The sequence below is a fragment of a genome, unplaced genomic scaffold, assembly GCF_019419815.1.
Source record: "Pyrus x bretschneideri cultivar Hongxiangsu unplaced genomic scaffold, Pyrus_bretschneideri_v1 Contig13, whole genome shotgun sequence".
NCBI classification, from domain to species: Eukaryota; Viridiplantae; Streptophyta; class Magnoliopsida; order Rosales; family Rosaceae; genus Pyrus; species Pyrus x bretschneideri.
Window position 1 is genome coordinate 6,560,662 of NW_025999424.1, and position 19,420 is coordinate 6,580,081.

Genomic DNA, 19,420 nt, shown 5'->3' on the forward strand with positions numbered 1-19,420 from the left:
TCGTTTTCTGGGTTTTTCTTCCTTCATTCTTGGTGCATATATTAGTTTTTGAATTTCCTTATTCAAATTAGATTCAGATTTGGAGAATAACCAGACTTTGAGAAGAAAAAAATCCCAAATGATTGAATCCAATCTCCAAAAGTACAATTAAAAAGAAACGAACAGGAAAAGAGTTGTGCAATTGAATCAATGAGGAGGACACTCAAACTAAATCCATTTTCCATGGAACAGGAAAAAACCAAAAATTCCAATTTCTTGCACCCATTTCTCCATAAAACTAGAAAGAAAAATATATCTCTACCTGTGATAGAACCACCTTCCCCAATTATTAAATCTGGAAAAGAAAAAGAAAATAGAAAAAGTAGACGAGAAAGAGAGAGAAAAGTGACTTCAACCATGACATTCAACTTTCATAACACTGTTAATGTTAAACATTTCTAGGAAATAATATGATTTTTTTGCCACTTTATTAGAAAACAATGAGACCTGTTATGTTTTGAATCGTAGCTGTTTCTGAAAAAACTAACATTGTCTCTGAAAAAACTAACATTGTCTCTGGAAAAACCTAACACTGCCTCTGGAAAAACTAACACTGTCTCTGGAAACAGTGACTTAGTTTCCAGAAACAATGTTACTTAAAATCTAGAAACAGTTTATTTTTACAGTCCAGAAACAGTGACCTGTCGTTGTTATTGAATAGCATGTAGATCTCAAATTTATTTTATGGAGAAACAAACGATGAATTCCACTGACGAAGAAAAATTGAAAAACATTACCTCAAATCCACTATGAATAATAATGACGATCACATTTCAACGAAATAATACAAAATATAAATTAAATAACATGATGATCTATATTTTTGTTTCAAAGAAAAAGAAGAAGATCTGCAAAACAACGATGAACCCCATTAACGATGAAAATCTGGAACTCAACCTAAAAAAGTTAGGGGTAAAATCGACAAATCATAATTTATCATAGTTGGGCCATTTTTAGATATACTGTTTTAATATGGGCCTTGTACTAATCATTAAACAAAACTTATAACATGATTTTTTTATTAAAACTAAAACTTTTCAAGCCTTTTTCATTAGTTTTCCTTTAATTTAAACCAAATTAAACTCGCAAGCGCACGAATCAAGTGTAGAAATATATGCAAATACAAGGTCGATCCCATATGGATTGCTTTTAATAACAATTCAACCAGTTGAGTACGTGAAACTTAACTTAACTAGGGAACAAATGATTGATTAATTGATTATGAAAAATAATTAAAACTTCAACTTAAAATTAAACCAGGAATATGAATAACAAAAACACGCAACGAATGAAAGTTTAAAAGAAATTAATGTGATGAAAGCCTAAGGTCATGAATCCACCAATAACAATCCTATTCTCTTTTCTTCAAGCCGATTACTATCCAATTACCACGCCAATATTTAAGGTTATTCTTTCTAAGATATGAATTAATCCGTGGTCAAACATCAACTCGTGTGTCTCTACGTGACAATTATATCCTATTGGTTAGACATACAGTTGAACACATAAAAACCCATTAAGCACTGAAGAATTATGTCAACCAAGTAGGACCAGTTTGATATTGGTCATCTTCACTAGTTTGTCTAGTCTTCTTAATCTTAAATCCAATAAACCTAATTGATTGGTCATCCTCTTAGATTTATCTAGTTATCTAGAAACAAGTTCACAATGATGGCTAGTCATAAGAACATTCGAAACTAGAATAGATTAAGCACAAAGATTAAGAACTAAACATGGCATATAATCAGATAGTAATCAACAAGATACTTCGGGAATAATCATGTCATGGCTTCATCATAAACCTTAGAAAAGTAATTTAGTTACGCATAATCATAATAAAAATCACAAAAGAAGTCATGGAAAAAGATAAAACCCGGAAAAGAATGGTAAGACATGCTAAGCTTCCTTCCTTCCCTTTGGACAACTTTTCTCTATTACCGTTTCCCCTTTAAGATAGCCTAGAGCACTCTATTTATTCTAATAAAATCCTAAAAAGTCTGATAAAAAAAAAAAAAAACTCTCCTAAAAGAGAACAACTTCCTAAATAATCAATGAGAGGAAAGAATCCTTCTTGACTTGGGAAACACAACATCTGACTTGCACACCAAATTTGAGGTCGATTTCTCTTTTGGAAAATTCTGAAAAAATATGGGAAACTTAAATTTATCTCTTATCTTTCCAAGAATATATCACACGCCACTAGGAAAAATCGGGAAAGCCTTCAAATCTTCATTCTCCACAGCTGCGTGGTTCTGACTGGAAAACTACTTCTGTCGGATTGACTTTGAAAACTGGAACGTTTGGCTTTATGAAAAATTATGAAATTTGGATACAATGATCTTCCGCTTCTTAGCTTCCTTCTCCAATTGACCTTGCATCAAAACTCCTTCGAAAAGTCGAATTATGACCAAAAACGTCATGCATGCGCAAATTGGCTGAAACAGAGAAAATGAAAGTCATAAGGCTCTTTTAAGACCAATTCCTTAACAAAACTTAGGGATAAATAACATGAAAATGTGATAAATAATGCACCTATCAATGCTCCCCCATTGATTGCCTTTAGGTTAGATTAAATTTCAAATTTGGCTTTTAAATTAATTAAATCTAACCGATCTAACTGACAATCAATTGGGGAGAGAGCATCACCCTCACTTTAGGAGGGGTGAGCAAAATTGCACTATTGGTTAAGATACACATTGTTGTGTCGGTGTTTCTACTAACCAAATTCGAAACTTTATTAATGATTATCGTAAATTTGAGAGTTGATTTCTTCTGAGTATTAAACAATGGGATTATAATTAAAATGAAATTGAAAGAATATTGTAGGCATTGAAATTTCGTGTTTACAAATACTAATCAGAATAATTCGGGGTTCAATTGGAAAACAAAAATAGACAAGAACCAATCAGAATATTAAACAATGGGAATATAATTAGAATCTCATTTCTTATTACTGCCTTTTTTTCCCATGACGACTAGGAAAGGGCAAATAAAAATTTCACGTTGAGATAAAACTATATCAACTAAGCATAAATCAAACTTCACAGAAAATGAATTTATTCCTTCTAATCATGTTTTGCAACATGGAGAACTCATTATTTTCACTTCATCAACATTTAGCTAGCGACATTTGGTCACTTGGAAACCTTGTCTTTGTGGCGACACTTATCTTTAATCCAATTGATTTTTCCCTTGGCCTTCTCAGCACCCACCTTGGCTTTCCCAAGTCCCAATGCAGCTGCGTTTTTCATATGCTTCTTGTCGTTGCTGCTGCTCCTCCCTTCCTCTTTCTGATCTTCTACAGCAGGCTGCTCATCATTCTCTACTTGCTCTGGTTCTTGTTCGTGCTCGTGCTCGTGCTCTTGTTCTTGGTAGGGTTCTGGTTCTTGATAGTATTCGTATTGTGGTTCAAGTGCGAGTTCATCGCAGCCGTGACTTCCTGAGCTCAAGTCTCCAACCCAGCTTAAAACTTCCACAACGAATTCCATACTCCTGTCGCAATATTTCATTCTTTTGCGTATGTACGTAACTCAAGACCCAACACTGTGTAATATGTCATGTGTAGTACTAACTATCACAATTCACAATGCTATTTCTTTTAACAGGAAAGTATGGATGATTTTGATAAAATATTACATAAAGAAAACACAGGATAAAATAGAAATGGTAAAAGTCTAGGTGGGAAATAATTTAACATGACGCACATGTAATGCTTAAAAAGAAACCCAGAGGCCTCAACGTTTTTGGGGTGCACAGCTAAAAAACCATAAAATTAAGCATTACGTAAAGGGAAATTAAAATCATGAAGATAAGATCGTAGGGTTTCATTGTCCATGTGGCCCAGAACATGGAGAGATTCTTGAGTGTCCCAATTTGTGTATGTTTATATGTCTAATTTTCACATCACATAATTAAATAGACAATTGTATACATCAGTAATAAGGCGAATTTTCTTAGAATAAGAGTTAACCAACAGGCGAGATGACAAATTCGCAAACCTCTCGTACTAAAATAAAGAATGGTTCATGCACTAAAAAACTGTAAATTAAGCAAACCCAACATTATCCCACAAACACAAACACAAACACATACAGAAAAATAGTGAGAAAAGTACCTTTGATGTGTGTGGATAGCAAAGAGCAGATGTGTGGACTTATGGGCATTGGAAATGGGGGTTTTAGACTAAAGGAGAATTAATTGGAATACACGTAATATATGAAATTTCTCTCTCAATATTTTCATACCTTTTATATAGAAAAGTTGACTGGTTAATCCATATTTCCATTTCTTCTTCCTATACGTATCTAAATTATATTAATAAAATCCTCTGTCAATAAAAAAAAAAGTAAAAAAATAATTTTGTCTTCTACCACAAAATAAAATCATGGGCAGTAAAATAAATTCACACAAACTAACTTTTACAGTTATTTTTCAAGCCCTCATTCAAGGGTGATCCTAACATCCTATAATTTTGAAAAATAAAATATAAAAAAGAAAACTTACCTCTCTAATCCACATTCCTTTTTTTCTCTCTTTCTCCTTCCCATTTTAAACTGAAACTAAAAATTATTTTCACACACAAAGTGTGGGGCATATGCTAGTTATTATTAATTAAATGCATCGTATCTTAATATTAATTGCGGTGACACTAATGGTAAATTAAATATATACAGGTTAATTGAGATTATGCCAGGTGTCAAATGGGCTACCCTGACTCATTTAAAGGCAGCCCATATGAGCTTGGGTTGCGTTTGGACCGACCCACTTAATTAACAAATTGTGTTTGGGTCGATCTACTTAATAAAACATTAAGCCCAACCCAACCCGCAACCATGGCTAATTAACACTTGGGCCGTGCTGGGTCGTTACTAAAAGAGCAACTTTGCAAAACAAACTTTAATTATATTAAAAGCTAAAAAAAAAAAATAGTAAGTGACTTGTAATTCAATCGATTAAGAGTCTTCGTCCTAGAACATGAGGTCTCATGTTCAAATCTGTCTTCCCTTAATATAGATTATCCTATCGTTTGTAACAAAAAAAAGTTTATAAAAAAACTTAATTGACCATGTTATTAAGCTAAATAACACTAATATTAAGTCTTACTAACTTTAAAATATATGTTTGTAATTAAAAAATAATGAATAAATGAGAATTTTTTTATGAGCCATGGTCCGAAAGATTTTTCATATGGGCCATGGTCCGGTTAGTCAATAGGGTCTAAATCTTAAGACCGTTCCATCCACTTTTAACAAATCGTGTTGTATTATGCTTTATTTAAAAAGAAAACTAACGAAAAGTCTTTAAAAACTTTAGTTTTAATGAAAATGACAAAATAAAGGTGTAAGTGAATCCAGCAGTGACTTTTCAAGGTAAAAATGTCATTTTTGTTAAAATTGAACAATACCGAAAGTGTTTTATTAAGATTCCTTTATTTAAATAGGTGTAGACTGTGTCATGCCTTATTTAAATGGACCATACTTGTGCCGTGCTCGTGACACCTCTACGCCAATCATAACTCATTGTAGCAGCTTTCTTTGGGGCTTAAGGAATTCGCAAGGTTTGAGTTCCTTGGGGCTTAAGGCTGTAATAAGGTTTGAGCACACATCTAACCGAGCAGCTGGAATAGCTCAGTTGGTTAGAGCGTGTGGCTGTTAACCACAAGGTCGGAGGTTCGAACCCTCCTTCTAGCGTTTTTTTTCTCATTTATTTCTTCCTTTATTTTAATTTCATCACCCTATTCATCTCCGTCGAGCCATATGAACGCAGCAGAATCAATGGCTGGGAAGATGGGCTATGCACTCCCCAGTTCAACCTTTACGAGGTCATTTGGGTCAAAAGATAGTAACTATGTCGAAGCTGGCATAGTGCTCCGTCCATTCGCACCATTTGCTGAATATTGTGTGGTACCATACCAGTTCTTAACAAGAAAGATCGACAGAAATGATGGTATTCCCTTGCCTGAATATATTAGCTCGGTAATTTTCTTGCCTTAATATATCGGAGTGCGGTAATCACTTAGTCCTAATTTACTTACAACTAATCAATTAAGTAGCAATAAGATTAATTCTAACATGACATGAATATTGTTGTGATTGATTAATGATGCGTTGGGGTGCCTGGGTTTGCAGCATTGTTGGGAATTGAGGTGCGCTAGCAGACCCAAAACCAGGTTCCAATGTGTAAATTCGGCTGCAGCTGGGGCTGTTGGAATGTACGCAGAGCAGTTAGCCAAGCTCAGAGGCTATAGGGTCATTGGAAGCACCGGATCAGATGAGTACCAATCATCATCAATTTGCTATTTCATCCCAATTGGAACTTTCTTCTGCACCAATCGTCGTCACAGGTGTGGTTTATCGTCTATGTATGATTTTAAGAAAGTCGAAGGAACGCTAACCATATGCTTAACACATGCAAGTAAAACGTTGTTTTCGGGGAGTTGGGCAGAAGAAAAGTGGTTTAGATAGCTGTTTTTTTTTTTTGAAGTTTTACCGTAAAACTAATACCAGTAATCTAGAAGGTAATCCAACCCCTCTACTTTTAAGTTGGAGCATGGATATCAAACAATGGGCATGACATGTGGCTTTGATCTAATTCCAAATTATGCTCATACCGAGCACAGGGAAAACAATTTTTTCTTTTCTTTTAGTATAACGGTAGATATTCCTCTTAGATCCAACCATAAGGGGCCAATGTTTGTCAAAACCAAGCACCATCTTCAATTTTTTAGGTTGACAATTATCCAAACTCAACACAATGGCGATCGGCCTACACCCAACGCACCGGCGATCGATATATACCTTCCCCCATGAGACATACCTACATATTTATCACCTTCTACCAATCAACGTGAATGTTCATTTTCAGGTTCATGGTTTGTGGGTGCAAGAAAAAATTTAACTTCTTCGTATGATAGAGTTCAACTAAGAATCGAATTCTAGTTTGACATCAAGTTGGAAATAAAGATTAACCGTACAAATTTAAAATTCTCTTCTACTACTCAAATAACGCCATCTAAATAAAACCCTAATGAATAAAACAAAAATAATTTTTTTTTGTAATTTTTCCACAAAATCTACTTAAAAAGAAACGGCTACAAAGATTTTGTTTCAAGACCGTACAGAAATTTCAAAAGTTTAAGACATCGCTATATATGTTTTCATTATACCAAAGGATCGACGTCATATATATGAGTGCAGCACCTTCGTTTGGAATTTTAGAATATGAATGAGGTCAATTATTTGAAGTGCCCTTTGAGTAACTATAGAACCAAAAATAATTAAATAAAATTAACAAATATTTAATTACTTAGTTGCAGTAGTATTTAAAATAATGTGCAAAGGTTTGGTCCTTCACCATTGTGAGATTTTGTCCTCACATTCTTACATGTACCTCCTTATGTGTAGAGAATTTTCGAACCAAACACGTGAACAACACAAATTGGGTGACATGGAGTTGGACTTCACATGTGGGCCAACCTAACTCTGATACCACGGAGGAAGTTGAGGTTTCACCATAAACAATCGGGATGGAGATTGGCTCAACTTCTTGTACGCTCTTGCAAGGTTTGGTTACACTGATGTGAAACTTTATCTTCACATTTTCACAACCTTTATTATTGTATATGAGACCACTTGTATCAAAGAATTAGTTTTTTTCCAGCCCATGACGAATTTTCCTAAGTCTATTAATAATTATAGTTTTAGAGGATTAAGTTGATTTTCCAATTGTAGTGGTTATCCCAACCCAATTGGAGTTATTTTCAATTGGAGCGGTTTTTCCAATTGGAGTTGTTTACCCAATTTAAGTTGTTTTTCTAAATGTAGTTGGTTTCTCAATTGGAGTATGATTGATAACTAGATTCTAATTAGGATTGGTATTCCTTAGTGAAGAAGACCTCTATTATGCTATATAAAGGGACTATTGCACTAGTTTTGAATTGGAGCAAAACAATAAGTTGTATACCACTCGAGGAGTTAGAGTGAGAGAATGGCAAAGTGTGTGCGAGGAAAAAGAAAAGAGATAAGAGTGTATTTCTTGTTCTTGTTCTTTCATGTTTTCGTCAGGTCTGAATCCTAGAGACTTGGCAAGATTCTTTGTTGTACTCATTATTGATACAGTAATAGATTGTTGTAGTTGCCCCATGGACATAAGCATGTATAACCAAACCACGTTAATTCATGGTGTTATTTATCTTGGTTATTTGTTTTCAATTTCAAGTTTGTTATTTCTTCTCATTCTTAAATGCGATATTTGTACAGCAAGTGTGTCAATTTTGTGTACCTAAATAGCATAACTTTACTAAAAGTGCAAAATTAATTGCTATTCTTGGTATAGTAAAATTGACAAACCAAGATGATATGTATAATGTACGCCAGTTAAGAATCAACGATTGGACGAGGTATGAATTAGAAAATCCAGAAAATCTGATGGCGTATTGCTACATCGCCCAACCTGACAAATTACGCAAACGACAAATTATCAGATGAGACTGCAACAAAATCGTGACTGTACATTTCTTTCACAAGAAGTATTTCTATTACGGTTTCATTCTTGGAAGTACTATGTTTTAGTGTGTGAATGCTAAACTTTGAAATATCTATTCAATGCAATATTATTATGAGTTTATACATGGGAGATGTTAATGACACTCTAAAAATATCATTTTCCTTATAAATTTACACCTAATTGTTATACAAAAATTCCAATAACATCTCCCTTAGAGCATCTCTAATAGCCTCGGTAGATGATGTTGTTTGGCTATTTTAATGGAAAAATCACAAAACCTAAGCTCTAAGAGGTGATGAAGTTTGATTTAGTGTGTGCTAATTTGTAAGGGAAGAAGAGAAAATCACATAAGAATGAAGATGGATATGAGTGCTTCACTCTCTGCAAAATCACAGAGAATGTTCTTTCTCTTCTGTATTCACACACTCACACACACAACAATGCATAATGGTATGTTATGCAACTAGATTCTCACCATTACATCAGGAAATGATCCCAGCCACACATCTAGCTAAGTTCTAGGATCTTTACACATCACTTAGACATAATTACAAATGAGCCCTACACTTGGTGAAAATAACCAAAGTGGATACACAACTAAACACAAGGCTTATTTTACCAAACTCAGATTAGCTCAATGCTTATACACTAACACTCTCCCCTTTAAGCTTTGAGATGATATGACTCCAAGCTTATCTCTGAGATAGTTGAACCTCTCCCTTGGTAAAGCTTTGGTAAAGATGTATGTTACTTGCTCTTTGGTTGGACAATAGATTAGATCACTAATTCCTTGCTGCAAGGCATCTTTAATGAAGTGATACCTTCTGTCAATGTGTTTTGTCCGCTGATGAAACACTGGATTCTTGGTTATTGAGATTGCAGATGTACATTCCAAAGGAGTTGCTTCAGTTTGTAATTCCCCAAAATTCTCCAAAACAAATCTAAGCCAGATAGCCTGAGCTGTAGCTTCTGATGCACTAATATACTCTGCCTCTGCAGTTGAGAGTGCAACACAATTCTGCTTAACAGATGTCCATGAGAAGGCTCCACTTCCAAATGAGAATGCATAGCCGAATGTGCTTTTGCTATCATCAATGGAGTCTCCCCAGTCACTGTCATAATATCCAATTAGCATTGCATCATTTCCTTTTCCATACTTCAATCCATGATCCAGTGTCCCTTTGACATATCTGAGAACTCTCTTGGCTATCCCATAATGCTTGTTTGTAGGGCCATGCATATATCTAGCTAGTAAACTAGTTGCATACATCACATCTGGCCTTGTAGCAGTGAGGTATAACAAACTTCCCACAATCTTCCTATATTGCTCTTCACTTGTTGCACCACTTCCATCATCTTTGCTTGCTATATGTCTCGCTACTTTGACACTGTGAATAGTCCCTACTAAATCTAGCGAGGAAGGGAGAAAGTCGCAAGCTAACTATACATAAACAAATCTTATTTCAATGTTCTTCCTCCACAGGCTGCACTGTTCTTACTCCACATGCTGACTAGGTCGTGGACTATGGATACATCGACGACAGAGTGATGAATTTTGTGGAGATTTGGACGAGCTTCGGCTAGTATATTCAAGGACCAAGCCCATTAAATCTGGGACGATAGAGTCGTTCATGTCAATTGTAACGACAATGAAAAACCTAGTTAGATATGGGATGATGGCCGATGAGATTTAAAATTGGTGAAGTAACAAATGACGGAGGGAGAGTCTGACAGACAAAAAAACACGAAAGAAGGAATAGAAGTGGTTAGAGAGAACTTGACCGAAAAAACAAAGAAATGGGAGAAGGGAAAAGGAAAGAGAACTTGACGAGAAAAACAAGAAAAGGGAGAAGGGAAGTAGAAAAATAACTTGACGGAAAAAAAAATGGTAGAATAATTGGTGTTAAAAATTTGAATTATGGAATAATAAAATATTAAAAAGTTGAATTATTAAATAATAGAACATTATAGTGTTTGTTAAAACAGATATACATATTTCTCTAATTAACTTATATAGATCAATTTTTGTTTGTTTAGATGGTTTATAAATTTCTGTGGTTTTTAGGTGAGGCTAATCAAGGAGGATTTTGGATATGATGACGCTTTTAACTACCACGCCGAGACAGATTTTGATGCAACTTTGACCAAGTAATCATTGTTTAACAAATTAGCATTAAGATTTTGAGAAACATATATATGAACATGAAGACTGAAAATTTTACAGGTATTTCCCCGATGGAATTGATGTGTACCTTGACAATGTTGGCGGTGGAATGCTTGAGGCTGCTCTCAACCATGTCAACAAGCATGCAAAGATCCCTCTTTGTGGCATGATATCAGGCTACAGTAAGGTTATTTAATACCATTACTGCCCTTTGTCTTCTTCATACGTATAACTGTCATGCACATATATTTAATTATTTGTAAGCAATATGACCCAATATCACATGCATAAAAAGACATGTTATTGGAAATTTATATATCTAGACATGTGCATATGTTCGTCCGTTTCTCAAATGCAAAGCTCATCTATTTTGTGCAGGTTGATAGAGGGGGTGAGGAATTTGATGAATTTAATCGGAAAGGAGGTGAATATACAATGGTGGAATTGTGAGTTCATACTTGCATCGTTGGGGGGATTTTGTGAAGGAGCCACCTAAAGGAAGGCAAGATTGGTTATTCTAAGCTCAAAACATTCCATGGAACTGAAAATTTCTTGGAGAGCTTAGGACCTCTCTTCACCAACTCTAATGTGGGAAGACTAGTAATCCAAGTCAAGTAATAATATTCGGTTGAAGTAAATCTATGTTAAGGCATCAATGCTTCATGAAAAGGATGTAATTAAGACATGGTTGTTCGTTGAAATTGAAGCCTCTAGAATTGCTTAGTTGTTAAGAATTTAAAAGCGTTCATACTAATTAATTAGTTTCAATAAAATTATTTGGATACACAAAACTGACATACGTACTTATGGACACATTTTTTAGTTTAGGAAAAAGTTAAAGAATTAGTTAGATAAAGAAACATATTTGAATGGTTGTAGGAGAAATTGCCAGAGAATTAAGAAAAGGGCACACAAGGTTTGTAGGGAAATTGGATTCAATCGCTAGAAACGGGGTGGTGTGGAAACTGCCTCACATTGTGCATGAGTTACACGGACAAGTATATCAATGCCACCAATCTTTTGCTCATGCAATCTTTATGTTCCCTAATAACCCCATGCACTTATCACAATGTGCCATAGTGAACATTCATGCGTTACCCCCATTCCCTCAGGCCACTATTATTCTCCCACAATCCCCGCAAGCTACCAGTCCTGACTATCTTACATATGATCTGTTGCAAGAAATTGCATGAGGTACCTAAATTATTGGATTAACATAAACTCTTACATTAGACTTAGGCCTTCCACAGTGGAGAATAACTAATCATAAAATAGGAAAAACGAAAAATTAAGTAGGTTCCACAGTTAATAGTACAATTCAGCTTTATTGTCACTATTGTAGCAATAATATTATCATAGGAATCAAACTCATCAAGGGTTTTGATTTCTGTTTATATGAATCAAACCACCAGAGCATTGTGGAAGTTCTACTTCCATAGTGGTATGGATAATGATTTGTGTTCCCTCTACAGAGGAACCTACTTGTTCCCCCACTTATAATTAACATATCTTCGTCGTATGAACATCAAAACCGGAACTGTTCATTCTCTTTATCATCATCTAAATATCATATCTGCAAAATTTCATTTACTTTGGAGATCTTTTAGCCATTCATGCGTGTTAAACCAATCAAAGGCTTTGGTAAAAATTAGCACCTCATGATGAACCATTCATTTGTTTGAGGCATATGAAGGGCTAAAAGACCTCTAAATTAAATGTTTTTTTTGTGTGGATATAATTTTTAGTTGATAATAAAGAAAATGTGCAGTTCCGATTATGATTTTTGTACGATAAAGATACGTTAATTATAAGTGTGGAACAAATAGGTTCCCCCCATAGGAGGAACAACATTATTATGTGAGTTTGATTCCCCATTTACAAGAGAATTAAGATGTTTGAGTTTGATTGCTATAACATGATTTCTTTAGCGGGGTGTGAGTTTGATTCCCATATACTATAAGAATCAAACTCATGAGACACATTACACTCAGAGTTCAAGTTTAAATTCCGGCCCATTGTGTAAATTTAATTTTAATTCATAAGAATCAAAACTCAAATTCCCAACCCATTGTGAAAAGGTTAAGTTGGAAATATTTGACCCTCGACTGATTTTACACTTCTGCGTATAAGCGAACAATGATTAAGAAAAAGAATTTTATTATTGAAACTAATAATAATTCATTGTGCACTCTTCGTAAATACATTTATTTTAAATATATATATATATATATAAAGTTTACAGTGTACAATAAATTTTTTCTTGAAGTGCCAATAAAAACACTCATAAAAAATTTATATATTTTAAGTCAACTATGAAACGCACGCTACATACTTCGGTACTTGAACACTGATCATGCCAATGGTTAAGTAGGTATATTTTGTTTTTTTATCCAACTCGACAATTGATCTAGTACATAGATGTGAACCAGAAACTGAAAAAGGTCAAGAAAAATTAGTAACGGATACAAGATATACATTGTTTCCCCATTGACCAATTTCCCTTCCATCTCGACTCACTGGTCCTATAGTAGTGGTCAATTAGTAAAACTAGTTGAAGTTTACTATTGGCTTTTCTTTTTTCTTTTTTTAAGTTATTTTCTGTACCTTTTTAAAAACGTTTGTTTGGGCTTTTTAAGGAATTTTAGTGATATATACATCGATCATTACCAATTTAGGATGAATTAGAAAAGCAAATGGGGTAGAACTTGAAAAAATGTTTGCGTGCATGGTCACTCCAATTCAAAAGCAGCAACTCCTATGTTTGATCTTACATTTTCAATACTTTTTTTATTACAACATCAGTGAGGGAAGAAGCCAGGCGGTGAATAGGGAAAAGTGGTTATGCGTGAACCCTTTCTTTTTGCCAAAATAAGCCAACCCTACTTGAGATCAAGGGATGGGTTGGCTCCCGAAGGCTGCAAAGAACACCTCTATATTTAGCAAATTTTCAGTGATATTTTTGGCTGAATTTCGTGATAATGTTGTCTTCTTGTCTCTTGGATTTTGGATTTATTACATCACAAGCCCTAAGTTTGGCATGGCGTGTGCTCAAAAACTTAGAAAAAAGTTAAATTTTAGTGCAGATGAGAAAACGTCACAAATAGATGAAAAATCGTCACGAAAAACGTGAGGGTCACATAAACTTTGGTGATGACATTGTTCGGCCACAGCCAACACTCAAAAATTTCTATTCATTGGGTTGGTTGAGTTCCTATTTTTGAAGCATAAAGCTTCTCCATTGGGTTCGTTTAATCCAACAGCAAGCATTTTATCATATTATAGAAAATTAAGAAAATTAATTGAAAAAAAACCCCACAAATTAATAGATATTTAAGAAAGGAAAACATAAAATAGGATAAATTTAACAAGAATCCATGAAATGGTTTTAACTCATGAAGAACTGGTGCCATTAAAGCTGAAACTAAAACTCTAATTAAGTTAAACACTGATGATATATACAACACACGCATAACATAAACAACATTTTGATTTTGGTTTTTGAGTTTAGTTACTCGACTTCAACATAAACGCTGAACTAAAATAGAAGAGAAGTTTCATTAACCCTAAGACAATTTTTGTCTTCCTTACTGCTAGAATAACTAGCCCTAATTATGAAAACTCTAGCTAACTAACAAGATAAAACCCGCGAGACGGATTCACTAGCCTAGTGAAACTCTCTAGCATATTAACCATATGCACACTAAGCTCTAGTCCTCGTCAGTACACATATGTATGGACACTCTCACTATCTCTAGTCTGTTGAAGCAGATGATCTCAACATGAAGCTTTCAATTCTCAGCATATGCCGGGCATGTTGTTCCAGTAGCAAGAACCTAGGGAGCGCTTAACTTCGGATGCTGCCGCAGTGTTGGTCTTCACTGATGGTGTCAATGGTGCATTTTGCTGAATCTCTAGACTCACATTGTCACTAGTAACGACACCTGACATCGATGCCCGGTTAGACATGCATCCTTGCACGTACCATGACTCAGACACTGCAGGTGCAGAGGGAAAGTTGAGCAGGCTCAACAAGTCATCATCCATCTCCTCTAATGGATCCTCATTTTGTTTCATGCCTGTGCAACAAAACCACAGGATTATACATAGCATATACATATGGGTATGATCAAATGATAAAAATCGACTTCCTACATTTGTCAAATTTGTTTACTAAATTTTGTTCTCCAAACGTAAAGAGATAGTATTTCAGTTATAATTTGAGCCCACTAGATATTGTCTAACGACTAACAACATAAAATGCTTATATTGTCATACTATTGATTAAGTCGGTTTATAAATGTGTTGTACAAGATAACATTAGTCTAACAAGATAATATTACCATAACATGCGTACTCTTCTATTCAATTTGGTGAACAATTTTGATGACACTATTAATTACACTAAAACACAAAAGGCATGCAAAAGTTTTTGTATTTACCAATTGCTGACGGAGAGGAGCTACCATCCCTCTGATTGTCAGCACTATTCTCGCCGCTACTCTTCGATTCAACCTGCACGGTGTCTTCGGCCTCCTTCTCAGCTGACTCTTGCCCCTCCTCTTCCTCCTCTTCCACCATAAGACGTTTCTCTTTACGGGACCACCCTGACGAACAGCTGTTGCCACTCTTTGCTTTCTTATTCGATTTATTCTGAGCCTCCACCAAAACATCATCCAACAGACCACTATTCCCTTGGGACGGCACAGGTGCAATTTCATAGTGATCTCCAGTGGTATAGCCTGAGCCCCCCATCTGACCCTCACCGAGGCCATTAATACTCAGCAGTGTTTGGTTGGAAGGGAGCTCTTTGGACCCTTGAACCAAAGGGGTTGGGTCATAAGTAGGAGTCCCCATGATCATGGAGCTCAGACTAAGATTGTTGTAACCACCAAACCCTCCATGAGAACTGTACTGACCTATTAAGGCTTGGTTTGGAATGTTGCTTTGGTTGAAGAGAGCTGAAGACGATGACGACCCGAATGGAGAAACCGGGGACAAAGGCATAGCAAAGCCACCATTTCCATGGAATTGAGTCATGGGATTGGAGTAAAGAGAAGAAGAAATGTGGTGGTGGTTTTGAAGAAAGTAATTGTTATTAGGGTTTTGGTGGTCTGAGGTGGAGGAGAAAGTACTTGTGATGTGGTCGTAAAGAGAAAGCTGCGAGGGACTGAAATTGTTAGGTTCCCAAGGCTGAGAGGAAGAGAGGAGTGATGAGAATGAAGAAGCAGAAGACGAAGAAGAATGTCTAAGTTGGTGGTGGTACTGGAAGGCGGCAGCCGGTGCTTCTTGTTGAAGGTCACGAGGGTAAACTGGCAAACCGGCTCTCTGGCGACGCTTCATTCTAGTATTCCAGTAGTTCTTTATTTCATTGTCAGTCCTGCCGGGTAACTGATGATCGATGATATGCCAAAAAAAAAAGTAACAGATAAACATGAGCTTCAGAGAAAGAGAAAGTCAAACAAATTGAAAATTAAAAAAAAGAAGATAATCAAATAGTTAAGTCCAAAAGAAAATTAAGGGAAATGGGGAATCTGGTCAAAAAAATGAGATCAGTACCATATATACAATAAGAACACATTAAATTTTTGGCATATACAGGAACAATGGATTCATTATTACAAAAAAAATTTGAGCTAGCAAAACTCAGAAACTAAGATTTTTACACCAAAAAAAAATTTACAAAAAGGGGTTTCAAACTCTGAATCTCTAACTTACTCAGAATTTAGAATTTTATACTTGGTAATCAAATAGAATAAGGAAGCGAATCCTCCACTAGGTTTTTATACATTTTAGACAGATAGTCCAAGAAGACCAAAAAAAGGAAGTGAAAGCAACTCAGGTCACAATCAGAATAAAAGATAAGAAAGAAAAAAGAAAAGAAAAATTACATAAAAAGGTATAGACCAAGGGACAAGAAAAAAGAAACAAAGAAAGAAAAAAAATTATTCCATAGAGAGTACATAAATAAAATAAAATAAAATCCAAAAAATCAAGAAAACCAAAAACAAATGAATGAACAGCAAAAAATTAACCTGAGAAGCCATGCGAGCCCATTTGTTGCCGAACTTAGCGTGAAGCTCGATGATGAGTTTCTCCTCCTCAGGAGAGAGTGAGCCTTTCTTCAGATTAGGCCTCAGATGGTTAGCCCATCTGAGCCTGCAGCTCTTACCGCATCTAGCCAGCCCTGAATTCTTCTGCACCGCATTCCAGTTTCCCTCTCCGTGCTTCTTCACGTACTCAATCAAAATCGCATCCTCTGCGGCCGTCCAGGGCCCCTTCTTGAGGCCCCGCTGGTGGTGGTGGTGGTGGTGGGAGCCGCCTCTCTGAGCTCCTACCGCCACCTCATGAACTCCGTCCAGGACTCCGCTGTTGAGCATCATGATAATTTTTAGGCCTATACCTAGCTAGCTCTATATTGGTTATATGTGAAGCTACCGGCCACCTATGTTTCTTTCTTAATTCTTCGAGGTTGGTTTTGTTCAATGTGGTTTTTTGTTTTATGGGATGCTTGAAATGTTACTTTGAGAAATTGGGAGAGAGAGAGACAGAGATATATGAAGGTTTGGAAGGGTTGATCTTTTCTCTCCTCTCCCAGGGTGTGAGAGAGAAATGCAAGAGAGAAAGAGGGGAGAGAATTGGAATCCAGAGAGAGAAAGACAGATACAAGAAGCTAGAGCTTAGATCTTGTCTCTATTCTAGCTTTGTTTTTGTTTTAGATAGGGATTTCAGATTTAGAGAGAGAGAGAGAGAGAGAGAGAGAGAGGATGATAGGAGAAAGAAGGGTCTCTGAAGTTTGGGGGCTTTGGTGGGAAGGGTGAGTGTGTGAGGAGAGAGAAGGGAGAGAGAGGGGGGGGGGGTGATTTATTTAGAGGTACGAGCTTCCATTTCGGTCCGGGTTGCATGCTAAGTGGTACGTCCATGGACACGTTTTTTATGTCCACCCTTCATTGCTATTGCGCCACACTCTTCCCCTCTTTCACTTCTAGAGCACCATTCTGGACATTTCCACTTCCCCTATTTCTTTTTTCCTATATATAAAAGAAACCCAAGTATTGTAAATTCAAATCATATTCATTTCACTTGTTCTTCTTCTTAGGTCAAACTTCAAAGATACATTTTAAGAAATACGTTTGAAATATACCATATACTAAACCAATTTGGACTACATTTATGAACGGCATTGCTCGCCGGACCTCTCACAAGTTCGGAGTTCATGTGGGGGCGATCAAGAGTTAATTACAAAAGATATCTTATCTTTTTAAGACTAAAACGACACGCGGAATTAAAAGGCGGACGACTTTTCTTGACATTCTTATCCAATCAGTACTGAAAGTTATTATTAGAGTTACGTCAATTGTGGACCAGTGTATTATTAGTTTTTGTCGTATGTTATTATGAAATTCTTGTCGAACTTATCAAGGGAAGAATTCACATCGCTGTCTTAAATTTATTCCAGGAAAAATTTTCTCTTTATATTTAAATATATTCGAGCATTTTTTATTTGAAAAATAAAAGGACGGAAAAAACAAAGTTATCACCAATTCTCTTTTTCTGACTCCTTCTATAATTAATTACATGGATAGAAAATATGCAAAATTCGACACCAGTTAGCTTATAGTGCTTGCTTAAGTTTTTATTTGCTGGGTGAGTTTATGAATATGATACAAATAGTTTAATTTATCAATCAAGTAGTACTATTGAAGTTTACTTGACTCACAACATATTTTAAGAGTGTCATCATAAGTTTGTCAACTAATATACTTAACAGTGAAATTTTAGTTACATTGGAAGGAACATTTAAACCTAATCTAGTCCTCACTCATTTTCACCTTCCTCTCTTGCTATTTGGGCACTCAATGGCAATTTTGTATTTCTATTAAAATGAACGTTACCTTCTCTTTTATTTTGTATGTTTGTGATTACTTTATATTCACTCCCCTTCTTTCCATCAGTAAAGATTTGAATTTGTTTTTCTTCTTTCTATAAAATGTTAATGGCTTTCCTTAAAAACGTATATGCATTTTGACTATATTAATTATAACTTGAACATGGTGTTTTTAGAAAATTTTGTTTATGAGTAATGTGAAATAGTAATTTCTTCTTTCTTAGAAGTTGAGTAGCTTGTTTGGTATGTAAGCAAACAACATGGCTAGAAACTCAATTGGGTCAACCACAATCCTTTGTTCTTTGAATTTCATCCTAAAAGTTATAGAAGTTAACCCTATTTTATTATATTTAGTTGTGGTATGCAGCCTTGTCTGGTACGAAACTATATTCCCCAGGTTTTTTTTTTTTTTTTTTTTTTGAGGAAAACCTCGACGGTGCGAGGGTATTTTATTGATATCGAAAAAAGGTACACCTAGTAAAAGGGGCATAAACCTAACCCCTTATAATCCAAGAAAAAAAGAATAAAAAATACATGAAAAGAAGGGAGACATAAACATTACCCTAGAAACAAAAACAAAAAAGATACAAGGAAAAGAGGGGGGGGGGGCATGAAACATAATCCTTCTAAAACCGAACCTAAAGGTCTAAATCTGTAAAACAGAACAAGCAACATGACAAGGTTAAGAAAAAAAACAAGGAAGTGAGACAAACCTGTATGTCGAGAGACATATTAATTTGAGAAGCATAAGCTAGGTAAGCCAACATAGTCTGAAAGCAAAGCAACACGAACTGTCATTGCAAAAGACAAGCCCATATTAGCAAAAT

At 35.4% G+C, this 19,420-nt stretch overlaps 1 protein-coding gene, 1 non-coding gene and 1 pseudogene across 2 annotated transcripts; 2 read left to right on the forward strand and 1 right to left on the reverse strand.

Annotated features, from left to right (window-relative positions):
• The first annotated feature begins 5,205 nt into the window (after positions 1-5,205).
• Positions 5,206-11,158, forward strand: LOC125474748 (annotated as a pseudogene).
• Positions 5,656-5,729, forward strand: TRNAN-GUU. Its single transcript has one exon. It is a non-coding gene; the product is annotated as a tRNA-Asn (tRNA).
• A 3,097-nt stretch (positions 11,159-14,255) lies between the features above and the next one.
• On the reverse strand, positions 14,256-17,423 carry LOC103944625 (transcription factor MYB101). Its single transcript, XM_009355098.3, has 3 exons — positions 16,741-17,423; positions 15,148-16,096; positions 14,256-14,784 (listed from the first exon to the last, which is right to left on the reverse strand). The coding sequence occupies exons 1-3, from the start codon at positions 17,086-17,088 to the stop codon at positions 14,504-14,506; spliced, it is 1,578 nt and encodes a 525-aa protein (XP_009353373.2). The 5' UTR covers positions 17,089-17,423; the 3' UTR covers positions 14,256-14,503.
• Positions 17,424-19,420: the final 1,997 nt, after the last annotated feature.